General features: G+C 41.5%; 4 protein-coding genes across 4 annotated transcripts in view; all 4 read right to left on the reverse strand.

The window, feature by feature from the left end:
* Window positions 1-716, reverse strand: part of LOC118407637 (zinc finger protein 525-like) — a 15486-nt gene extending 14770 nt beyond the window's left edge. Inside the window, exon 1 of the mRNA XM_035808145.1 lies at window positions 684-716. The gene's annotated coding sequence lies outside the window, so the exon portion shown is untranslated. The remainder of the gene's footprint in view (window positions 1-683) is intronic.
* A 3870-nt stretch (window positions 717-4586) lies between these two features.
* Window positions 4587-5470, reverse strand: LOC118407655 (zinc finger protein 525-like). Its single transcript, XM_035808171.1, has one exon. The coding sequence runs from the start codon at window positions 5158-5160 to the stop codon at window positions 4792-4794; it is 369 nt and encodes a 122-aa protein (XP_035664064.1). The 5' UTR covers window positions 5161-5470; the 3' UTR covers window positions 4587-4791.
* A 2436-nt stretch (window positions 5471-7906) lies between these two features.
* Window positions 7907-15690, reverse strand: LOC118407729 (zinc finger protein 525-like). Its single transcript, XM_035808247.1, has 6 exons — window positions 15643-15690; window positions 14686-15489; window positions 10900-10975; window positions 10265-10374; window positions 9793-9865; window positions 7907-7911 (listed from the first exon to the last, which is right to left on the reverse strand). Exons 2-6 carry the CDS (start codon window positions 15481-15483, stop codon window positions 7907-7909), a joined length of 1062 nt encoding a protein of 353 aa, XP_035664140.1. The 5' UTR covers window positions 15484-15489; window positions 15643-15690.
* A 962-nt stretch (window positions 15691-16652) lies between these two features.
* Window positions 16653-19308, reverse strand: LOC118407620 (gastrula zinc finger protein XlCGF57.1-like). The gene is made up of 2 exons (XM_035808125.1): window positions 19205-19308; window positions 16653-18524 (listed from the first exon to the last, which is right to left on the reverse strand). Exon 2 carries the CDS (start codon window positions 18520-18522, stop codon window positions 17263-17265), a length of 1260 nt encoding a protein of 419 aa, XP_035664018.1. The 5' UTR covers window positions 18523-18524; window positions 19205-19308; the 3' UTR covers window positions 16653-17262.
* Between the last annotated feature and the right edge of the window lie 4394 nt (window positions 19309-23702).

Consider the following 23702-nt stretch of genomic DNA (forward strand, 5'->3'; position numbering starts at 1 on the left):
TGTGCAGTAGAATAGTCACACTGGTTACACTTGTAGGGTTTTTCTCCCGTATGAGTTATCATATGTTCGGATAAGGTAAACTTCCTAGCCGCCCTGTACCCACACTCCCCACACAAGTAGGGTTTCTCACCGGTGTGTTTTGCTACATGTTGCTCCAAATGCGATTTTCGTGATGAAGAATAGTTACACTGGTCACATTTATAGTTTTGTTCTCCTGTGTGGGTTCTCATATGTTGGGATAAATCAAACTTCCTAGCCGTCCTGTATCCACACTCCCCACACATGTAGGGTTTCTCATCAGTGTGTTTTGCTAAATGTTTATTCAAATTCCCTTTCTGAGCAGCAGAATAGTCACACTTGTCACACTTGTAGGGTCTTTCTCCTGTGTGGGTTCTCATGTGTGCAGATAGGTGAGACTTCCGAGTTGTCCTAAAACCGCACTCCCCGCACATATAGGGTTTATCACCAGTGTGTTTTACTAAATGATTGTCCAGAGTGGATTTCTGTGCAGCAGAATAGTCACACTGGTCACACTTGTAAGGTCTTTCTCCAGTGTGGGTTCTCATGTGTCGGGATAAGTTAGCATTCACAGCTGTCCTGTACCCACACTCCCCACACATGTAGGGTTTCTCATCAGTACGTCTAACCACATGCCTTCCCATATTGCCTTTGCTCTCCTGTACCTGTGAGGTTGATGTGTTGTCAGGTTGGGGAAAGTTCACATCACACGTTTCCTGCTGCAGGCCCATGTCTGTTGTCTGGATCTCCCTGCTGTCACTCTCCTTCCCAGGGTGTTCAGTACAGTCCATCTCCTTCCCAGGATGTTCAACACGCAGTTCTGCATTAAAATGTTCACAGCTGGAATCTTCCATTTTTATTCTGTGGGATGGGGGTGGGGGTAGATTATTGAATGAAAACTTATTCTTAGGAAAGTGACGCATACTAAGGCCTAAGAAATAAAATGTTGTGTTTCCTGTTTCCCGACCGACCTTAGAAAAACATGCCGACCCTAGCCTTTTTTTGGGGGTGAAACATTTTTTGGACCCAGAATTTTGAACAATTTCAAGAAAATGCTGGTCATTTTAAACATGATCTTACTAGTAATTTAGTATGGTCACGGAAGGGGAAAATAGCCACAAATCAGATTAGATTAGCCTACAATAAATGCATATCCGTCCCACTGTGTAAATGTCGGTTCCATTTTAGGTCAACAAGGAAAATTTCCTATAAAAAAAAATCAAATGTTACCACGCGGCCGATGTACACGACGTATACGGAGCTCGAGTAAAAGGGTCTTCAATTATCCTCGTAAATTTTCACTCTAAATGAAGAATCAGCACTCAGAGAAAATAATCATGGGGTAAACAACATTTTTTTCTTTCTTGTGCGCGGGCATTCAATCCATTTTTCCGAGTTTGAGATGCATTTATGTGGCCTCAATGGAAGAAACTTAAGGGTTCGGCAAAAACATCCAAGAAACGCCGCCACCTTGAATACCGGTTGCAATGAAGTATTGCAGTTTTCATGTAGATCGCTAGGTGGCGTTGTTTGGATTGCTGCAATGTGATTGGCTGCATGTACAGCGGGAATTTTGTGCTTATTTAAAATTACTAGTGCCATTTTCAACATAGGAGCTATACCAAATTGCAAAAAAGTGTAATACATGTATGTTGTATTACATGGGAGTCAGTGAACTGATTGCTAACAGTACATTTGGCAGAGTTGTTACATCATGTTACATGCAACACAGTATTTCATTGTATCTATTCATACACATTACTACAGAAATATTCATTGTAATTTATAGATGCCAGATTTGTTTCCTTTAGGCTTTAAAGTTTTTATTTCCATTTAAGGAGGAACATTTAACGTAGTACAAACATGGTTCTAGCATGTGTTGTGCCTTGTCTTTGATGAAAATAAAAATGTCTTCAGTCTCCTCCCTACTTGCTAGTCACTGACAAAAAGGCATTAAAAATCCACGTTGAATATTCAAATCTACACTTGGTTAATAAACATGAGATTGATAATATCAACTTGGCAGGATCAGGTGGGTGCTTTATGTTTTGTTTGCAGGGTGTGAAAAGGGTGCCTGGTAACCAGGACTGGTATCCAGCTTTAATTTTTTTGCCCCACTCATTGTTTGGGAGCCCAAGTTGTTGATTTTTCTCGGTAAACGCGTCATTTTAAGGTCAGAAAAATAAATTTACAACAGTTTAATGTCATGAAGTTCATATTTTTGGGACGGATGGGGTAATATTTTTTTCTGTCCCAACAAGCTGGAGACAGCCCTGCTGGTAACATTCGTTGAAGGGCAGGACATCCTCAAAGTGACATTTGTAATCTACTTGTGTGTAGTGTAGAATATGCTCCTGTGCTATCATGCATTTCACTTTTACTTTAAGTTTGTAAACTGTAGAAGTTGTCTGTAGAACTTTATTGCACGACATTTGTACATGGTACAATGTATTTGCCAGGCCAGAGTGGGGCTATAACGTTATAGTTGGGACCAAAGTCTTTTAAAAAAAAAGATAATCCCTACCTACCGACCCTCATGTTTTCAGTACTGAAACAGGAAACACAACATTTTTTTTTCCTAGGCCTAAGCACTAGTTTTCATATTTATCTGCAAACTACATCGTTCCAAATCCTCTACCTGCAATTCAAGTTCCCAAGTTCCCAAGTTTTTCGGTAAACCATCCTCTTCTTTGAAAGCATAGATATTACCTTAAAAAAATGTTGGTCTATTATATGTAGACACTGATAAGCAGTTACATATACAGATGTATATGGTGATTCCATCAAGTTAAAGGCTGTGTTTTCACATGAAATTTTATTCCGAAACGGAACCTTATGAAACCACATACCTGCGTATAACAACGGTGTCGACTCAGTGGCTAGCTTCTCTCTTGATGCAGGGGAGGGACGCCGTAACCTGGAACAGCATATTTCTATGACAAAATTATGTGCAAAAGAATGCAGAATGCCTCCCACAAGACTCCTGTTGTGTGGCAACGTGGTACGTTAACCATCCAGCCATCCACAGTTCTGCATCTGCATCTGCATCTGCATAGGATACCCCCAAATGACCCCGCGAGGGGCAAAAGTAGGGGGGGAGCTGAGGCTCCCGGGTTTAGTTCCTTGGGATCTGCTACTTTTTCGTGTTAGACATTTTTTAGTACTTTGGAAAATATACTAGTACATGGATCCATCCTCCTCTTGTAATTATTCCTTTATAATAGAAACAAATTTTTCAAAGTAGTAGAACACAGTATTAACCCCCCACCCCCACCCCTAACCCCCCTCCTCCCGGTCTATAAAATATTAGTACCGAAGTTAGTGAAGACTGGTAGAAAGTCTTGTGTGACAGATTCAAGTACAAGTGGCCCCGTATACATCCCAAACATAATGTAATTGACAGTGACTGCCCCCCTCCCCATCAAAGCACACATCACTAACACACCCATAAATCCAACTTACCGCTAAATAAGCACCAACCTGGAAGCATTAACAACAACCACAGGTCTTACCTGTAGCTCTATCTTGGTTAGCGGTCTCAACAGCTTCTGGATCCCCCTAAAAAAACGCGTAAGTTTGGAGAAGGTGAGTAGCGAAGACGATGACGGGAACAAAATGGTGGAACTCAGCTCACTGACGGGGCAAAGGTCAGAGGTTACAATCCTGAGACAAGCCTGACAATGGGTCAAACCAGAGATAACCGCATAACCCTTTACTCTCGTGGTTTTGAGCCAATCAAAAATAACGCTCTACCTCGACTTCTACTTATCATTTCGTGTTAATGTTTTTTTTTTTTTAATTAAGGCGAAATCATGTGAAATACGGCATGAGGGGTGATATGAGCAGGATTTCTTGTTCAATTGAAATTTAGAATTTGAAACCCGGTAATGACGTTATTCAAATATGATTTAAAATCACAACAATTTTTGGCATAGTTTACTCTCCATTCATTTTGAAAAATCTTCATCTTTTTTGCCAAAATTAAGCCAAGATTGAATGCATCTATACATGTTTAACGCTAAAACTGCTACGGCAAAAAAAGTCAGGATAATAAGACAATATAGACTTTACATACACTTACTTTATTTTGACAGCGCTTTATTAGAATCACAACCATGTTACCAAATGTAATAGTATGATATAAATTGCTATCAGCTACGAATACTAAGAATACAACATTGCAAGTGTACAAACGTTACCGACATGTACCAAATACAAGCATATCAACGGTATACACAATGTCAGTATTCTTGTAGATGTTATTCTTTCGGACAGATCAAAGAAATATACGGATGTTTAAAAAAATACTCCTATAATCACAAAAATGTTTACACTGAGCGAAAACATCACATAAATTGTAGATTTTTTCCTAAAAAAAAACAAGTACAAGTATGTCTTGCTATATAGATACTAAAACTACCTTCGATGCAAAACCGATCTCTATGAGTCGATGACGTTTACGTATACAGTACGTCAATTAGCCTAGGAGCTATTTTACACAAGCTCTCTATCTGGGACATTTGTCATCAGCCCTGTCAGGCTTTTTGCATATCAAAAGTAGATAAAGGTGAGATTTTCTAGCTGCAAAGTAGTTACACTGATAACGCTTCTATGGTTTCCATCCTCTGTGGGTTCTGACGCATATGCTTGGCTTTTTGGACATTTGAGTTGCCCTGTTCCCTCTCAGCACATCTAGGTCTTTTTATCTGTGTGCTTTCTTACATGTCGGTTAAATGAGGTTTTATGTGCAGTAGAATAGTCACACTGGTCACCTTAGTAGGGTTTCTCTCCTGTATGGATTCTCATGTGTCGGGATAAGGTAGACTTTGTTGTTGTTCTGTGCCCACACTCGCCACACAGAAAGGGTTTCTCTCCAGTATGTTTCATTAGATGTTGGTCCAAGTGGCCTTTCTGTGCAGCAGAATAGTTACACTGGTCGCATTTATAGGGTTTTTGACCTGTATGGGTTCTCATATGCCTGGATAAGTTACTTTTCCAAGCTGCCCTGTACCCACACTCTCCACACATGTAGGGTTTCTCACCAGTGTGTGTTCTTAGGTGTAGGTCCAAGTCGGATTTATGTGCCACAGAATAGTCACACTGGTCACACTTGTAGGGTTTTTCGCCTGAATGGATTTTCATGTGTCGGGATAACGTATCTGTCAGCTGTCCTGTACCCACACTCCCCACACATGAAGGGTTTTTCACCGGAATGGGTTTTTTGATGGCCGATCAATTGATGTTTTTCTACTGCAGAATAGTCGCACTGGTCACATTTGTATGGTTTTTCCCCCGTGTGGGTTCTCATGTGTCGGGAAAAGTTTGACTTTTGAGCCGCCCTGAACCCACACTCTCCACACATGTAGGGTTTCTCACCGGTGTGTTTTGCCAGATGTTTGTCCAAAGTGGATTTCCGTGCAGCAGAATAGTCACACTGATCGCACTTGAAGGGTTTTTCTCCTGTGTGGGTTCTCATATGTCTGGATAAGTCACACTTTTGAGCCACCCTGTAACCACACTTCTCGCACATGTAGGGTTTTTGACTAGTGTGTGTTACTTGGTGTTGATTCAAATGAGATTTCACTGCAGCCGAATAGTCACACTGGTCACACTTGTAGGGTTTCTCTCCTGTATGAGTTCTCATATGTTTAGATAAGCTAGACTTTGTTGTTGTTCTGTACTCACACTCCCCACACTTGTAGGGTTTCTCTCCTGTATGAATTCTCAAATGTTCGGCTAGATGAGACTTGTTACCTGTCCTGTATCGACACTCCCCACACATGTAGGGTTTCTCACCAGTATGTTTAACCACACGCCTTCCCATTTTGCCCCTGCTCTCCTGTACCTGTGAGGTTGATGTGTTGTCAGGTTGGGGAAAGTTCACATCACACGTTTCCTGCTGCAGGCCCATGTCTGTTGTCTGGGTCTCCCTGCTGTCACTCTCATTTCCAGGGTGTTTTGTACACAGTTCTACAGTAGAAAGCCCACTATTGGACTCCTCTATTTCTGCTTTTACGCCACACGTTTCGTCGTTTGGAACGTCCCTTTCCTCGTCCTGCTGCCGTCCCGTGTCTGTTGTCTGCTCCCAACTGTTGTCAGTCTCGTTCCGAGGATGTCCGGTTGGTTGCGTTGCACCGAAGTAGTCGTAGGTTTCCTGGTCCTCACTGTGCGTTTCCTGGCACAGCACGTTCTCTTGTCCATCCTGTTGCCATCCAGTGTCTCCTGTCGGCTCCTCTTTGATGTGCGTCTCGTTCGCAGTTTGTTCCGCATGAAGCTCTTTAACGGGAGGCACAAATGTGAACTCCGCCATCTCTAAAATAATTATAAGAAAACAATGATGAGAAGAAACAGAAAAGGCGCAAATTTTACATAAGAATTTTTCCCGTTTTAGCTCCTAAATTTTTTTTTCAGTAACAAGACTTAGATATGTATCAATTAGGGTATACATATAGAACAACATGGTATTTATTTATTCAACTCAGGTACGAATTGACTCATTGTACAAACAGAATGCATACAACACAACAATACAGACACATAGACACATAACAATCTATGGCATCTATGTACACATGCGTTTTAACGTTATCTTTGTGGTAGAATGAACATGACTTACAGTAAGCACAAACTGTACAATGGTGTAATAGAAGAATGGACACGCAAATATATGATATAGCACTGTTTACGCCATCTGGCATCGGTCAGGTGCATAACAGTAACACATTTCACTGGCACTGTAGGCTCTTGTCATCTTCAGGATTATGCGACAATATGACTACACAAAACGGAATTGCGCACCAAAAAACGGTAGGCAGATCACTAAAAGGAAAGTGTTTCGCATTATGGTCCACGAATATAACGATCGTCAGTCACTTAATCTATAACTTATTATATACAGCAATTTTTGGTGATTTCTGGGAGTATATTTGAGATGCAAAAAGATATTTGGCAGTCGCAATGCGTATTCTGCACAACAAGCCTGGTGCAGTATACTGTATCGTCATGTTGCAATCTAATAAAGTCAAAGTCGTTACATTTGTAAATCGATATTTAACATCTCACAAATTAGTTTGAATGCCCCCCTCCCCATCAACTACCGATCGAAAACACACCTCTAATTCTAGTTCGCCGCTAATCAGGCACCGATGAGAAAGCATTAACGGTAACCAAAGGTCTTACCTGTAGGTCTACGATAGGCAGCGGTCTCCAAAACTCCTACAAATCGGTAAAAATCGCGTCAGTTTGGAGGATATGAAAAACGCAAGACGAGCCACAAAACAAGATGGCGGACGTCAGCTCTCACTAACAGGGTAAAGGTGAAAGGTCACAAACCTGATGCTTAATAGGCCAAACCACAGATCGCCACATAACGTTTTTTGTTTTGTTTGAACCTTTAGTTATTCATGAGAAGCTCAAATCGGCCAGCAGGCCGCTTTTCATTGAGGTCATGAGGGAGGTTATAAGGGTAATATAAAATATAATACAGATACAGATTACATTGAGTACTATTAGATTCATCAACCTATATCTACCTCAATTTATACGTCGCAGATTCTGTTATGTTTTGACAGTTACGCCAAGCCAGGTGGAATGTAAAATGCAAAGGATTTCTTCTTCAATTCGGGTTTGGACCTTGAAATACTGCTACCACAAGGATGCTATTTCACTACGATTCAAATCAACACCGAGAAATTATGTTATTTTTTTCCTGTCACCCTGGTAAGAAATGTCTACCAATATTAAGGTGAGAAGGCAATATCATAATTATCAGACGATATAAACACATTGCATGTTACTGTCTTTAGTTAAACTATCTTTATTTTGAATTAAATTTACAAAAAGTATGCTAATTAAAATTTTTAAACAAGTCAGTATCATCTAAATTGCTCTAATCTTAAAGAATAGGAACACATGTGTACAAAACATAAGTACATCTATAGTATACACATCGGTGCGTATAATTGAAAATGTTAGATCGTTCTATCAAATAGTGTAGAAAAATGCAAGTAAATATACCAATGCCGACATGTGTACAGTGGATGAAAAACAAAGGTACAATCTTAGGTACAAAACCTACATCTATAAAGTACCAGGTAAAATTGAAAAGAGTAAAATTAAAAAGAGTAAGTTAATGCCAAAGTACTGAAACTATGTGTACAAAACCTCCATCGGTTCGGTCCGGCACATAAGCTACAATCCTCACAAGCTCACTGGGACATGTCTGCCTCTCATGTACAATTCCTTACCACAAAGTAGGCCGATTTGAGCTTTCATGAATAAACAAAGATTCAAACAAAACAAAACAAAGTCAGTCCCAGGTACAGATAAAGACAAAAATTCACATTCCATTCGGGGTCTTTCACTCTACAGCTTTTAACATGTCAAGAGGACAACGTTGCCTGCTCTACATCTGTCGCCAATATGAGCTCTTTCATTTCAAAAAGATCCTACTGACTACCCCAAGCCGCCCCCCTCCCCACCCATGACCCTGTCAAGGAACTATGTACGTAGGTAAGGCGGTAAAGCTGTTTGCTACATTTTAAAAGATTAAGCTGCCTGCCTCCGCCCCCCCCCTCCCCCCCCCCCATGATCTGTAGGTAAATGGACTAAGCTGTTTGCTGTACATTTGTCACACTTGTGGATTTAGTTTCTTTCGTACGTCTTCTGAAAAGTAGATAAGGATGAGATGTCCTAGATGCCAGCAGTAACTTGTCACGTTTCAAAAGGAGAAAGTTGCCTGCTCTACACCTGTCGCAAATATCAGCTCTTTCATTTAAAAAAAATCCTACTGACTACCCCAAGCCCCCCACCGCCACGACCATGTCAAGGAACTATGTAGGTAGGTAAAGCTGTTTGCTACATTTTAAGATATTAAGCTGGCTGCCTTAACCCCCCCCCCCCCTGATCTGGAGGTAAATGGACTATGTAGTGTTTGCTGTACATTTGTCACACTTGTGGATTTAGTTTTTTTCGTTCGTCTTCTGAAAAGTAGATAAGGGTGAGATGTCCTAGATGCCAGCAGTAACACTAAAAACATGGTTGTACATGTATTTTTTCCTCTTCTGTGGGTTCTTATGTGCTTGGCTAGTTCGGCATTTGAGTTGCCCTGTACCCGCACACTCCGCACATCTAGGTCATTTTACCGGTGTGTTTTCTTACATGTCGGTTAAAGGAGGATTTTTTTTTGCAGCAGAATAGTCACACTGGTCACATTTGTAGCGCTTTTCTCTTGTATGAGTTCTGATATGTTTGGATAAGTTAGACTTTGTTGTTGTTATGTACCCGCACTCTCCACACATTTTCCACCACTGTGTTCCATTAGATGTTGGTCCAACATGCCTTTCTGTGCAGTAGAATAGTCACACTGGTCACACTTATAGGTTTTTTCACCTGTATGGGTTCTCATATGTACCATTAAGTGTGACTTTCGAGCCGCTCTGTGCCCACACTCCCCACACATGTAGGGTTTCTCTCCAGTGTGTTTTGCTAGATGGGAGTGTAAATGCTGTTTTTGTGCAGCAGAATAGTCACACTGGTCACACTTGTAGGGTTTCTCTCCTGTATGGGTTCTCATATGTTTGGATAAATCAAAGTTCCTAGCTGTCCTGTACCCACATTCTTCACACATGTAGGGTTTATCACCAGTGTGTTTGGCTAAATGTTGGTCCAAACTGGATTTAACTGCAGCAGAATAGTCACAATGGTCACACTTGTAGGGTTTTTCTCCTGTGTGGGTTCTCATATGTCGGGATAAATGAGACTTTGTAGTTGTACTGTGCCCGCACTCTTCACACGTGTAGGGTTTCTCACCAGTGTGGGTTGCTACATGGGCGTCCAAGGTATCTTTCTGTGCAGCAGAATAGTCACACTGGTCGCACTTGTAGGGTTTCTCTCCCGTGTGTGTTCTCATATGTCGGGACAAATTCGTCTTCAAAGCTGTCCTGTACCCACACTCCCCACACATGTAGGGTTTCTCACCAGTGTGTTTTAATAGATGTAGGTCCAGGTGATTTTTCTGTGGTGCAGAATAGTCACATTGGTCGCACTTGTAAGGTTTTTCCCCTGTATGGGATCTCATATGTTTGGATAAGTCAGACTTTCGAGCTGTTCTGTATCCACATTCCCCACACATGTAGGGTTTCTCACCGGTGTGTTTTACTACATGTTTGTCCAAATCACGTTTCTGTCCAGCAGAATAGTCACACTGGTCACACTTGTACGGTCTTTCCCCTGTGTGGGTTCTCACATGTGCCGACAATATAGACTTTCGAGTTGTTCTAAAACCACACTCCCCACACATGTAGGGTTTCTCACCAGTGTGCTTTTTTTGATGATTGTTCAAAGTGGTGTAGTCTGCTGCAGAATAGTCACACTGGTCACACTTGTAGGGTTTCTCTCCTGTATGTGTTCTCATATGTTTGGATAAGTCAGACTTGTAAGCTGTCCTGTACCCACACTCCCCACACATGTAGGGTTTCTCGCCGGTGTGTTTTCTTAGGTGTCTGTCCAAGTGGGATTTGAGTGCTACAGAATAGTCACACTGGTCACACTTGTAGGGTTTCTCATCGGTGTGTTTTGCTGCTATATGATTGTCTAGATTGCATTTCACTGCTGCAGAATAGTCACACCGGTCAAACTTGTAGGGGTTTTCCCCTGTGTGGGTTCTCATGTGCCGGGATAAGGTAGACCTGTCAGCCGTCCTGTACCCACACTCCCCACACATGAAGGGTTTCTCACCACTGTGTTTTGCTACTGTATGGTTGTCCAAAGTGGATTTCCGTGCGGCAGAATAGTCACACTGGTCACATTTGTAGGGTTTCTCTCCTGTATGGGTTCTCATGTGTCGAGATAAGCATCCTTTATAAGTTGTCCTGTACCCACACTCCCCACACATGTAGGGTTTCTCACCCATGTGTTTAACCATATGCCTTCCCATACTGCCTCTGCTCTCCTGTACCTGTGAGGTTGATGTGTTGTCAGGTTGGGGAAAGTTCACATCACACGTTTCCTGCTGTATGTCCATGTCTGTTGTCTGGGTCTCCCTGCTGTCACTCTCCTTTCCGGGGTGTCTGGTATCGTACATCTCATTCCCAGGGTGTCTAGAATTTCCAGCACACAAGTTTGCAGCAACCTCACAACTGGGTTCTTCCGTTTCTGCTCTTACACCGCGCGTTTTGTCCCTTTCCTCCTCCTGCTGCCGTCCCGTGTCTGTTGTCTGCTCCCAACTGTTGTAAGTCTCGTTCCATGAATGTCCGGTTGGCTGGTAGTCGTAGGTTTCCTGGTCCTCACTGTACGTTTCCTGGCACAGCACGTTCTCTTGCCCATACTGTTGCCATCCAGTGTCTCCTGTCTCCTCCTCTTTGATGTGCGTCTCGTTCGCAGTTTGTTCCGCATGAAGCTCTTTACTAGGTGGCAGACACATGAACCCAGCCATCACTAAAATGATGATAAGAAAATAAGGAGAAGAAAAACATATGTTCATTAAATTCTTTTACAAACGAGATGAAGGGTGTAAAGTTAACGAAGTGGGCCCGTTTTAGGTCCTCAATTTTGTTTCCAGCAAAAAGATTTGGATATTTCATAGGGGATAAACAACATAGTTCATAATTCTTTAATACAGGCACTTACTGACTCATAGCAAAAACTGAATACATGTATATAACACAGCAATGCAGGCACATAGAAACATAACAATCTGTATCTGTATCTATATAGCCGGTATAACCGCCATTCGGCGTAACACACCAGCTAAACCTATATATACATGCGCTTCCAGATATTTTTAACTTTACTTTTGATAGAACAAATATGAAATTGTACAATGGTGTAATAGAAGAGTGGACAGTGGACACTTTTACGCCATCGGTCAGGTGGAAAATACATCTCACTGGCACTGCAGCTTCTTGGTATCTTCATGATTATGCGAAAATAATGACTGTACACAAAACGGAGTTAACTTCCATATGTAGCTATAGCTGCGCACAAAAAATGGTAGGCAGGTCACTACTAGGAAAAGTTTCGCATTATGGTGCACGAATATAACGGTCGTCACTTAATCTATTATTTGAATGATCAAATAATGCAATACTTTGTTATGTCTGGCATTATATTTGAGATGCAAAATGATATTTGGCTGTCGTTAGATTTCACACATAATTTAGTTTGAATGCCCCCCTCCCCATCGACTACCGATCGCAAACACACCTCTAATTGTAATTTACCGCCCAACAAGCACCAACCAGGCAGTACTCACTATAATTAGCAGTCTTACCTGTAGGTCTACTGTAGTAAGCGGTGTCCAAAACTCCTACAAGTCGTAAAAATCGCTTCAGTTTTGAGGATATGAAAACACAAGACGAGACACAAAACAAAATGGCGGACATCAGCTCTCACCAACGGGGTGAAGGTGAGAGGTCACAAACCTGATGCTAAATAGGTCAAAACAAAGATCGCCGCATAGCGCTTTACACTCCTGGTTTTGAACCTAGCAAAAATAACGCTATAAATGAAATAGTAGTGGTTATAAGTAAAGTATTTTATGAAACAGGACTCCAGGAAGACTAGTGGATGTATTTCAACACTAATAGAGATCTCCTGATAAAGAAAACAAACGTTCTACCAAGAGTTCTACCTCAATTTCGACGTCTCAGATTTTGTCAGGTTCTGAAGGTTAGGCCAAGCAAGGTGGAATTCGATATGCCTCGAACTTCTTCCTCAATTCATGTTTAGATCTTGAAACACTGCTACCACAATGATGCTGTTGAAATACGATTAAAATCAACATCTTATATTTTATTTCGTCTGGAAGTTATGTTATTTTCTGTTGAAATTACGCCATAGTAGGAAATGTCTATATTTCTTAAGTTCGAAGGCAAGGAAGTCAGAATTGTCAGACGATATAAAACAAAACAAAACAAATAACTGTCTTTGTCTACACTTACTTTATTTTGAATTAAAGCTTTACCAAAATTATGCCAAGTTTTTTTAAACATGTCAGTATCATCTATATTGCCATAAGCTTAAAGAATACGAATAGAAAACATAAGTGCATCTATAGTGCGTAAAATTGGCATCGTTCTATAAAATATAAAGTCTAAAAATAGTATATAAAGTAAATATATCAATGTTATAAATGTTCCAGTTTTCAAATTATCACCGACATGCGTACAGTGGAAAACAAAGATCGTATCGAAACAATCTGATTCTAAAACCTATCTGTAGGTCTTTACAGTGCTATTTAAAAATGGGGGCTTTCTTACATAATGTCCCAAACAAATAAGTGATCAACTTTAACACAAAACAAAAGTGCATAACTAGGCACTTAAACTATCTAACGTACAAAATCTATATCTATATAGTATGAGGTAAAATTTAAAAGAGTAAAATTAAAAAGATTAAGTCAATGCTAAATTACAAAACCTCCATCGGTCCGGCACATAAGCTACAATCCTCACAAGCTCACTGGGACATCTGCCTCTCATGTACAATTCCTTACCACAGAGTAGGCCGATTTGAGCTTTCATGAATAAACAAATGTTCAAACCAAAAAAAAAAAAAAGTCAGTATCAGTCCCAGGTACAGATAAAAACAAAAATTAACATTCCATTCGGGGTCTTCCACTCTACAGCTTTTCACCTTTCAAGAGGACTATGTTGCCTGCTCTACATCTGTCACCAATATGAGCTCTTTCATTTCAAAAAGATTCTACTGACTACCCCAAGCCGCCCCCTGACCCACCCATGACCATGTCAAGGAACTATGTATGTACGTAAAGCTACATTTTAAAAAGCTGGCTGCCTTGCACACCCCCCCCCCCCCATGATCTGTAGGTAAATAGACTATGTACTGTTTGCTGTACAATTGTCACACTTGTGGATTTAGTTTCTTTCGTACGTCTTCTGAAAAGTAGATAAGGGTGAGATGTCCTAGATGCCAGCAGTAACACTAAAAACATAGTTGTACATGTATTTTTTTCCTCTTCTGTGGGTTCTTATATGCTTGGCTAGTTCGACATTTGAGTTGTCCTGTGCCCGCACACTCCGCACATCTAGGTCATTTTACCGGTGTGTTTTCTTACATGTCGGTTAAAGGAGGATTTTTTAGCAGCAGTATAGTCAGACTGATCACATTTGTAGCGCTTTTGTCTTGTATGAGTTCTCATATGTTTGGATAAGTTAGACTTTGTTGTTGTTATGTACCCGCACTCTCCACACATTTCTCACCACTGTGTTTCATTAGATGTTGGTCTAACATGCCTTTCTGTGCAGTAGAATAGTCACACTGGTCACACTTGTAGGGTTTATCTCCAGTGTGGGTTCTCATATGTACCATTAAGTGTGACTTTCGAGCCGCTCTGTGCCCACACTCCCCACACATGTAGGGTTTCTCGCCTGTATGGGTTCTCATATGTTTGGATAACTCAAACTTCTTAGCTGTCCTGTACCCACATTCCTCACACATGTAGGGCTTATCACCAGTGTGTTTGGCAAAATGTTGGTCCAAACTGGATTTATCTGCAGCAGAATAGTCACACTGGTCACACTTGTAGGGTTTTTCTCCTGTGTGGGTTCTCATGTGTCGGGACAAATGAGACTTTCGAGCTGCCCTGTACCCACACTCCCCACACATGTAGGGTTTTTCACCAGTGTGTTTTCTTATATGTCGAACCAGTTTGGATTTCTGTGTAGCAGAATAGTCACACTGGTCGCACTTGTAGGGTTTTTCTCCTGTGTGTGCTTTCATGTGTTGGAATAAGTTAGACTTTCTAGCAGCCCTGTACCCACACTCCTCACACATGTAAGGTTTCTCACCAGTGTGTGTTGCTAGATGATTGTCCAAGTCGGATTTCTGTATTGCAGAATAGTCGCACTGATCACACTTGTGGGGTTTTTCTCCTGTGTGGGTTCTCATATGTCTGGATAATGCACCCTTAAAAGCTGTCCTGTACCCACACTCCCCACACATGTAGGTGTTCTCACCGGTGTGTTTTCTTTGGTGTAGGTCCAAATTGGATTTCCGTGCTGCAGTAAAGTCACACTGGTCACACTTGTACGGTTTCTCGCCTGTATGGGTTCTCGTATGTCGGGATAAGTTAGACCGTTTAGCCGTCCTGTACCCACACTCCCCACACATGTAGGGTTTCTCAACGGTGTGTTTTACCACATGCCTTCCCACATTGCTTCTGCTCTCCTGTACCTGTGATGTTGTTTTTTTGTCAGGTTGGGGAAAGTTCACATCACACGTTTCCTGCTGCAGGCCCACGTCTGTTGTCTGGGTCTCCCCGCTGTCAATCTTCTTTCCAGAGTGTCCATTAGGATATATCTCCTTCCCAGAATGGTTCATCTCCTTCCCAGAGTGCTCTGTACAGTCCATCTCCTTCCCAGGGTGTTCTGTACAGTCCATCTCCTTCCCAGGATACCCAGCACACAGTTCTCTAGTAGAATGTTCACAGCTGGAATCTTCCATTTTATTCTGTGGGATGGGGGTGGACACTGATTAGAAGGTATATATACAGACGTATATGGTGATGCCATGGTATGAAGATTGTTTATTATCAAGCTAAACTTAAAGGCTATGTTTTCACATGAAATTTCATTATGAAACGTAGCCATATGAACCACATACCTGCGTATAACAACGGTGCCAAATCAGAGGCTACCTTCTATTGATGCAGGGGAGGGACGACGTAGCCTGGGACAGCATATTACTATTACAAAATTATATGCAAAAGAATGCCTCCCACAAGACTAGCTCGTCTTGCCACATTCTGTGGTACTCTGGTCATCCAGTCATCCAGTGTTAGACATTATCCAGAACTTATTCTGGAAAAAGGAAATTATTCCTGGAATTTCATCCTTCGAATTTCCTTGCAATTCTTCCTGGGAAAGAAATTTTCAAAGTAGCAGAAAACAGCATTTTTATAACGCAAAACTGATGCCATCTATACAATTTGCTTGCTGTGGCCTCATATATGCGCGCAGGTACATAGCTCTGCATAATTCACAGTTCCAATGCCCCCCTCCCCACCAAATACTGATCACAAACACACCTGTAATTCTAATTAAACGCTGAACAGGTACCGATAAGGTAGCTTTAGCGACAACCACATGTCTTACCTGTAGGTTTATGGTGGTTAGTGGCCTCAACAGCTTCTGGAAGCCCCTAAAAACACGTCAGTTTGGAGATGGTGAGTAACGGAGATCGGAGACAAAGACGGAAAACAAAATGGCGGACGTTATCTCGCTGACAGGGCAAAGGTCAGAGGTCAAAAACCTGGTACTTGCTTGACAATGGGTCAAACCAGAGATAACCGCATAACCATTTACTCTCGTGGTGTTGAGCCAATCAAAAATAAAGTTCTACCTCGGTTTCTACTTATCTTTTTAATTTTTTCCCTTAAGGCCGAATCAGGTGAAATCCGGCAGTAGGGGTTTCTTATTCAAGTGAAATTTAGAATTTGAAACTGAAATAACGTTATTCAACTATGATTTAGATTTACAACAATTTTTGGGTTCGTTTACTCTCCATTCATTTTCTAAAATCTTCATTTTTGTCAATATTAAGCTACGAAGGAATACATCTACGCATGTTTAACGCTTAAACGGTAAAGGAGTTAGAATAATAAAAATTAAATCACAGAATTTGCATACACTTACTTTATTTTGACAGCACTTAATTACAATCTAAACAAAGTTATCAAATATGTTAGTATAATATAAATTTATATCAGCTACACATACTAAGAATACAAGTGTACAAACAGACAACATGTACCAAGTACATGCATATTAACAGTATACACAATGTACGTATTGTTGTAGACGTTATTCTTTCGAATAGATCAAAGCAATATATGGATGTTGAAAGAAGTTATGATCACAAAAAAAGTTTACATTGAGCGCAAACAATACATAAATTATCGAAATTTTACAACAACAAAACAAGTATACCTTGCTATACAGAAACTAGAACTATCTTAAATGCAAAACCGACCTCTATGAGTCGAAGACGTTTACGTATACAGTACGTCAATTAGCCTAGGAGCTATTTTACAAAAGCACTCTATCTGGAACATTTGTCAAAAGCCCTGTTAGGTTTTTAGCAAATTAAAAGTAGACAAAGGTAAGATTTCCTAGCTGCAAAGTAGTTACACTGATAACACTTCTATGGTTATCCTCCTCTGTGGGTTCTTACATGCTTAGGTTGTTAGACATTTGAGCTTTTCTGTACCTATACTTCGCGCATCTAGCGTTTCTCTCCTGTATGTGTTTTCATGTGTCGGGATAAGGTAGCTCTTTGAGCCGCTCTGTACCCACACTCCCCACACATGTAGGGTTTCTCACCGGTATGTCTTGTTTGATGGTCGATCAGATGATGTTTCAGTGCTGATGAATAGTCGCACTGGTCACACTTATATGGTTTTTCCCCTGTATGAGTTTTCATATGTCTGGATAAGTGAGACCTATAAGCTGTCATGTATGCACATTCTCCACACTTGTAGGGCTTCTCGCCAGTATGTTTTACTTGATGTTGTTTCAACTTGAATTTATCAATAGCAGAAAAGTCACACTGGTCACACTTGTAAGGTTTTTCTCCTGTGTGGGTTCTCATATGTTTGGATAAGTGAGACTTTTGAGATGCCCTGTATCCACACTCCCCACACATGAAGGGTTTTTCACCAGTGTGTGTCCTTAAATGATCGACCAACCTATATTTCTGTACAGCATAGTAGTCACACTGGTCACATCTGTAGGGTTTCTCACCGGTGTGTTTTGTCATATGTTGAACCAAATTGATTTTCCGTGCAGCAGAAAAATCACACAGGTCACACTTGTAGGGTTTTTCTCCTGTGTGGGTTCTCATGTGTCGAGATAAGTCATTCTTTCGAGTCGCCCTGTATCCACACTCCCCACATATGTAGGGTTTGTCACCAGCGTGTTTTCCTAGATGGTAGTCTAAAGCAGATTTATCTGCATATGAATAGTCACACTGGTTACACTTGTAGGGTTTTTCTCCAGTGTGAGTTCTCATATGTCGGGATAAGTTAGACCTTTGAGCCGTCCTGTACCCACACTCCCCACACATGTAGGGTTTCTCACCAGTGTGTTTTGTTAGATGATCGTCTAGAGTAGATTTCTGTGCTGCAGAAAAGTCACAATGGTCGCATTTGAATGGTCTTTCTCCAGTGTGGGTTCTCATATGTCTGGATAAGTGGTACTTTCTATCTGTCCTGTACCCACACTCCCCACACATGTAGGGTTTCTCACCAGTGTGTTTAACCACATGCCTTTCCATATCACCTTTGCTCTCCTGTACCTGTGAGGTTGATGTGTTGTCAGGTTGGGGAAAGTTCACGTCACACGTTTCCTGTTGCAGGCCCATGTCTGTTGTCGGGGTCTCCCTGCTGACACTCTCCTTCCCAGGGTGTTCTGTGGGCTTACTCTCCTTCCCAGGATCTCCAGCATACTGGTCTCCGCAGAAACGTTCAAGACCGGAATCTTCCATTTCTGTGAGAGGGGTATGGATTGTGAAACAACTTATTTCATCTGGCAAAGTAAAATACAGTAGAATCCAATTAATTGCACAACGGATAACTGCACACTTCTGTTAATCGCACGAAATCCAAAATCCCGTGGTGGTGTGGTCCAGCTTAATAACTTCGCTTTGTTGCACCATTCGGATATTTGCACGAAATGCACTGGCAAATGGGGTGTGCAATTAAGCGGCTTCTACTTAGTAGTATAATTTTTAATGATTAGACATGCCGACTTTCATGACCCCAAATGACTTCCAGGGGAAAACCAATAATTTTAAAAACATGGACGAGAGCTGAAGTGAGACATCTGGCATGAGTCTGACATAAACTCCGTTTAAATGGCCTAAGGGAACATGGCAGTGATTGCACGCAGCCGCAGAGGGCTGACTTCCAGCCTTTTGCTCTAATTTTGTTTGATATGTTGGGATTTCGGAGGTGTATATGGTTTTTAACTTCTTACTTCTTACATATTTTACTCATGCTTCTGGTGTCCGTAGGCTCTAGAAATTGTTTGGAGGTTACATCACACTTCTACTGCCCCCCTCCCCATTCAAATACCTTTGACAAATACACCTTAAATCGTCTACTTTTTGTTCATCAATGAACAGCCACCAACCAGGCGGTATCAACAACAATCACAGGAGGTCTTACCTGTAAGTCTATGGTGATTAGCAGTCTTCACAACTTCTGGAATCACGTAAAAATCGCGTGAGTTTGGAGGAGATGAGACGACGTCGCCAAACAAAATGGCGGACCCAGCTTGCGGGGGGTAAAGGTGAGAGGTCATAAACCTGAGACATCCTTCACAAAGGGTCAACCCGAGATCACCGCATAACGCTTTACAAAACAAATTAACATCTTTAAATCATACACTGTAGTAATTGAGTGCAATGGCAATGGATTGAGATATATCAGACGATGGTAATAAAATTCTACACTATAGCTGTACGAAATAAACCTTACCAACATTACGACACGATAAGCCTTCTCACATTAGTTAGGGCGCATGTGCGGCGACAGGAATTCTAGGTAATATGTCAAAGAGTAAGGCACACAAAAAGTAAACAGTCCTTGTCTTCACCATTGTTTCGATTTGCATAACAATGTTCAGACGGGTTTTGTTTTCTTTTTGTGTGCCTTACCCTTTGACATATTTCCTAGAATTCCAGTCGCCGCACATGCGTCATAACTAATGTGAGAAGGCTTATTAGGCATATCCTAGACTAAGCAGTCTAGGATATGCCTAATAAGCCTTCTCTGGCAATGGGTTAAGATATAACAGACGACGGGAATAAATTTACTGCCAACAAAATAAACCTTACCAACAAGCTTTCAACAAGTCCTCCGGTCCTCCTCAAGGTGATGTGACCCGACGACTACGTCACTTGACCTGAGCGGAAGTGTGACGGCAGCAATGGCTTTATTGACATAAAATTCAATATTTATATACCTATTGGGCCACGTTGATTTGATTATATGGATGACATCCGCGCTCGCACCAATCTTCGGCCATTTCCAGAAAAAAAAAGTTTTCGACCACACAATAAATTGTGCAAAGCAGCTGTAAAATGAGCACAAATATTCTGTAGATTGAAAAAAAGTATCAGAAAACAGATAACTAATGCCATAGAATGCCAAAATGAATCTAAAGTCAAAGAATAAGATGTGAAAGGACAGAAAGAAAAAAAAAATCTATTGTTGGTTGGGGGAGGTACCAGTACAGAAAATTCAGGTCCAGAGGATCATTTCCAGGTCCGGACATGAACCTGGACCTTATTGTCTGTGAAACTGGCAATACTCAAAACAATGGTAATTGGTCAATTTTGCTACGACTCCCACTGCATTTTAAAATCCCATCTCAATGTAATAAAGGCTAACTGTCTCTGTACCTTTGACTGTAGAAATTTGGTGCAATTGACTATAAACTCTACTTGACTTCGCTCTTGTTGTCTTCTTGGCCCCTGGTAAGACCCCAAATGCCTGCCGACATAGTATGTCCATTTTGTAATTGGCGAAACCTGTTCCTCTGTTTTTTTTTCAGGTCTGTTTTTGCGGATTGGTCCAAGAAGAAAAAAATGTTTTGCAGCCGTATGATGTACTGGTCCCTACCCCTAACTGTTGGTATACCATACTATGTGTGTTTAGTCCTACAAACATGTATGTTCAACCTTCCTGGCCACTTTGATTTCATACTGAAGGCAACTTTTTTTTTTGGCCAAACTTTTTTTTCATCGCTCGCTCGCATCAGTTTTGGAGTTCCCGGAGGATGTCATCCATATAATCAAATCAACATGGCCTTATTTAAACTGGAAGGCTCTGTCAAAACTTGGAGACGGGGTCGCGGACAAATACTGTGTTCTGTGACCTTAGCTTGAGTTCTGCATCACCTGACCTGTGACGGGGCATGTTCGGGCATGACGTACCCGCCATGACGCACGAGTGACGTAGGCTGCGAGTGACATCACCTCGAGCTTTACGTGAGTGCGGAAATAGCATGGAAATTACTAGTCTATTATCGTTAACATTCATACGGATATCAGATCATTTAAACCGACACCAAATCATCAGTTTTGCCTACAATCATTTAATTGTGAAAGATGTTTACAAAGTTACGCCAAGTTTTCAAACATTTTGATAGGATATACTAGTATATGGCTATAACTATAAGCACTTTAGCAAAACTTCGAATACAGACTACGACTGTTTAAGTAAATCAAGTCAATACTGCTATATGCATACTATACTCAATGCTGATTATTTCAAGCGTGAGGTTATTCAATCGAAAAGACTTGTCTAAAGCAGGTAAATATAACGCTGTTAAAAAGCGTTTAGATTCTATGATGCTATGATCACCGACATTTATAAAGACCATGTAAAGTCAGTGCAAGAGTACTGAAACTATACGTACAGAACCAACATCGGTCCGGTCCGGCACATATGCTACAATCTTCGCAATCTCACTGGGACATGTCTGCCTCTCATCTCTCATGTAGAATTCCTTACCACAGAGTAGCCACATGAGATTACATATTCTCACGTTTCAAAGTTGTATGCTCTACACTTGTCACCAGAATGTGCTCTTATATTTGAAAAAGATCCTGCTAGTTACCTTGCCCCCCCCCCCCAAATGACCATGTGAAGGGACTATGTAGGTAGGTAAGGCTGTTTGCTGTGCATTTGTAACAGTTGCCACACTTGTAAATTTAGTTTGTTTCGTATGTCTTCTGAAAAGTAAATAAAGGTGAGATGTCCTAGATGCAAAAAGTAACACTAAAATAGTTATAGATGTATTTTTTCTCTTGTGGGTTCTTGTATGCTTGGCTATTTAGACATTTGAGTTGCTCCGTACCCGCACACTCCGCACATCTAGGTAATTTTACCGGTATGGTTGCTTACATGTCAGTAAAAGATGGATTTCTTTGCAAAAGAATAGTCACACTGGCCTCACTTGTAGGGTTTCTCTCCTGAATGGGTTCTCATGTGTCGGGATAAGACAGACTTTTGAGTTGTTCTGTACCCACACTCCCCACACATGTAGGGTTTCTCACCGGTGTGTTTTCTTAGGTGTCGGTCCAAGTGGGATTTCTCTGTAGCAGAATAGTCACACTGGTCACACATGTAGGGTTTCTCTCCTGAGTGGGTTCTCATATGTCGGGATAAGTCAGACTTGTAAGCTGTCCTGTACCCACACTCCCCACACTTGTAGGGTTTTTCTCCTGTGTGAGTTCTCATATGTTTGGATAAGTCAGACTTTTGAACTGATCTGTACCCACACTCCCCACACGTGTAGGGTTTCTCACCGGTGTGTTTTCTTAGATGTTGGTCCAAAGTAGATTTTTGTGCTGCAGAATAGTCACACTGGTCACATTTTTAGGGTTTCTCTCCTGTATGGGTTCTCATGTGTCGAGATAAGCTTTCTTTATGAGTTGTCCTGAACCCACACTCCCCACACATGTAGGGTTTCTCCCCAGTATGTTTTCTTAGATGTTTGTCCAAGTTGGATTTATGTGCAGCAGCATACTCACACTGGTCACATTTGTAAGGCTTCTCTCCTGTATGGGTTTTCATATGTAGGGATAATGTACACCTTTGAGCTGTCCTGAACCCGCACTCCCCACACATGTAGGGTTTCTCACCGGTGTGCTTTCTTAGGTGTCGGTTCAAGTGGGATTTGTGTGCTGCAGAATAGTCGCACTGGTCACACTTGTAGGGTTTCTCTCCCGTATGGGTCCTCATGTGTACGGATAAGTTAGACCTTTCAGCCGTTCTGTACCCACACTCCCCACACATGTAGGGTTTCTCACCGGTGTGTTTAATAACATGCCTTCCTACCTTGCCTCTCTCCTGTACCTGTGAGGTTGATGTGTTGTCAGGTTGGGGAAAGTTCACATCACACGTTTCCTGCTGCAGGCCCATGTCTGTTGTCTGGGTCTCCCTGCTGTCACTCTCCTTTCCGGGGTGTCTGGTATCGTCCATCTCATTCCCAGGGTGTCTAGAATTTCCAGCACACAAGTTTGCAGTAGAAACCTCACAGCTGTGTTCTTCCGTTTCTGCTCTTACACCGCGCGTGTTGTCCCTTTCCTCCTCCTGCTGCCGTCCCGTGTCTGTTGTCTGCTCCCAACTGTTGTAAGTCTCGTTCCATGGATGTCCGGTTGGCTGGTAGTCGTAGGTTTCCTGGTCCTCACTGTGCGTTTCCTGGCACAGCACGTTCTCTTGCCCATCCTGTTGCCATCCAGTGTCTCCTGTCGGCTCCTCTTTGATGTCCGTCTCGCTCACAGTTTGTTCCGCATGAAGGTCTTTACTAGGCGGCAGACACATGGACCCCGCCATCACTAAAATGATGATAAGAAAATAAAAAAAAGTTCATTAAACTCTTTTACAAACGAGATGAAGGGTGTAAAGTTAAAGAAGTGGACCCGTATTAGGTCCTCAATTGTGTTTACAGCAACAAGATTTGGATATATCATAGGGGATAAACAACATAGTTCATAATTATTTAATACAGGCACTTACTGACTCATAGTAAAAACTGAATACATGTATACAACACAGCAATGCAGGCACATAGAAACATAACAATCTGTATCTGTATCTATATAGCCGGTATAACCGCCATTCGGCGTAACACACCAGCTAAACCTATATAACA

Source organism: Branchiostoma floridae, unplaced genomic scaffold (genome assembly GCF_000003815.2).
Source record: "Branchiostoma floridae strain S238N-H82 unplaced genomic scaffold, Bfl_VNyyK Sc7u5tJ_1439, whole genome shotgun sequence".
NCBI lineage: Eukaryota > Metazoa > Chordata > Leptocardii > Amphioxiformes > Branchiostomatidae > Branchiostoma > Branchiostoma floridae.

What these genes read in the sequence shown, in the direction of transcription:
- LOC118407655 (XM_035808171.1), bottom strand. Translation starts at nt 5,160, where the DNA reads ATGAAAATCCATTCAGGCGAAAAACCCTACAAGTGTGACCAGTGTGAC.
- LOC118407729 (XM_035808247.1), bottom strand. Translation starts at nt 15,483, where the DNA reads ATGGAAGATTCCAGCTGTGAACATTCTACTAGAGAACTGTGTGCTGGG. An exon ending in CTACACAGAAATCCAAACTG is followed by an intron (nt 10,976 to 14,685) that starts GTTCGACATATA and finishes TCAACCTCACAG; the next exon opens with GTACAGGAGAGCAGAGGCAG. An exon ending in ACCCTACATGTGTGGGGAGT is followed by an intron (nt 10,375 to 10,899) that starts GTGGGTACAGGA and finishes ACTATTCTGCAG; the next exon opens with CAGACTACACCACTTTGAAC.
- LOC118407620 (XM_035808125.1), bottom strand. Translation starts at nt 18,522, where the DNA reads ATGGAAGATTCCGGTCTTGAACGTTTCTGCGGAGACCAGTATGCTGGA.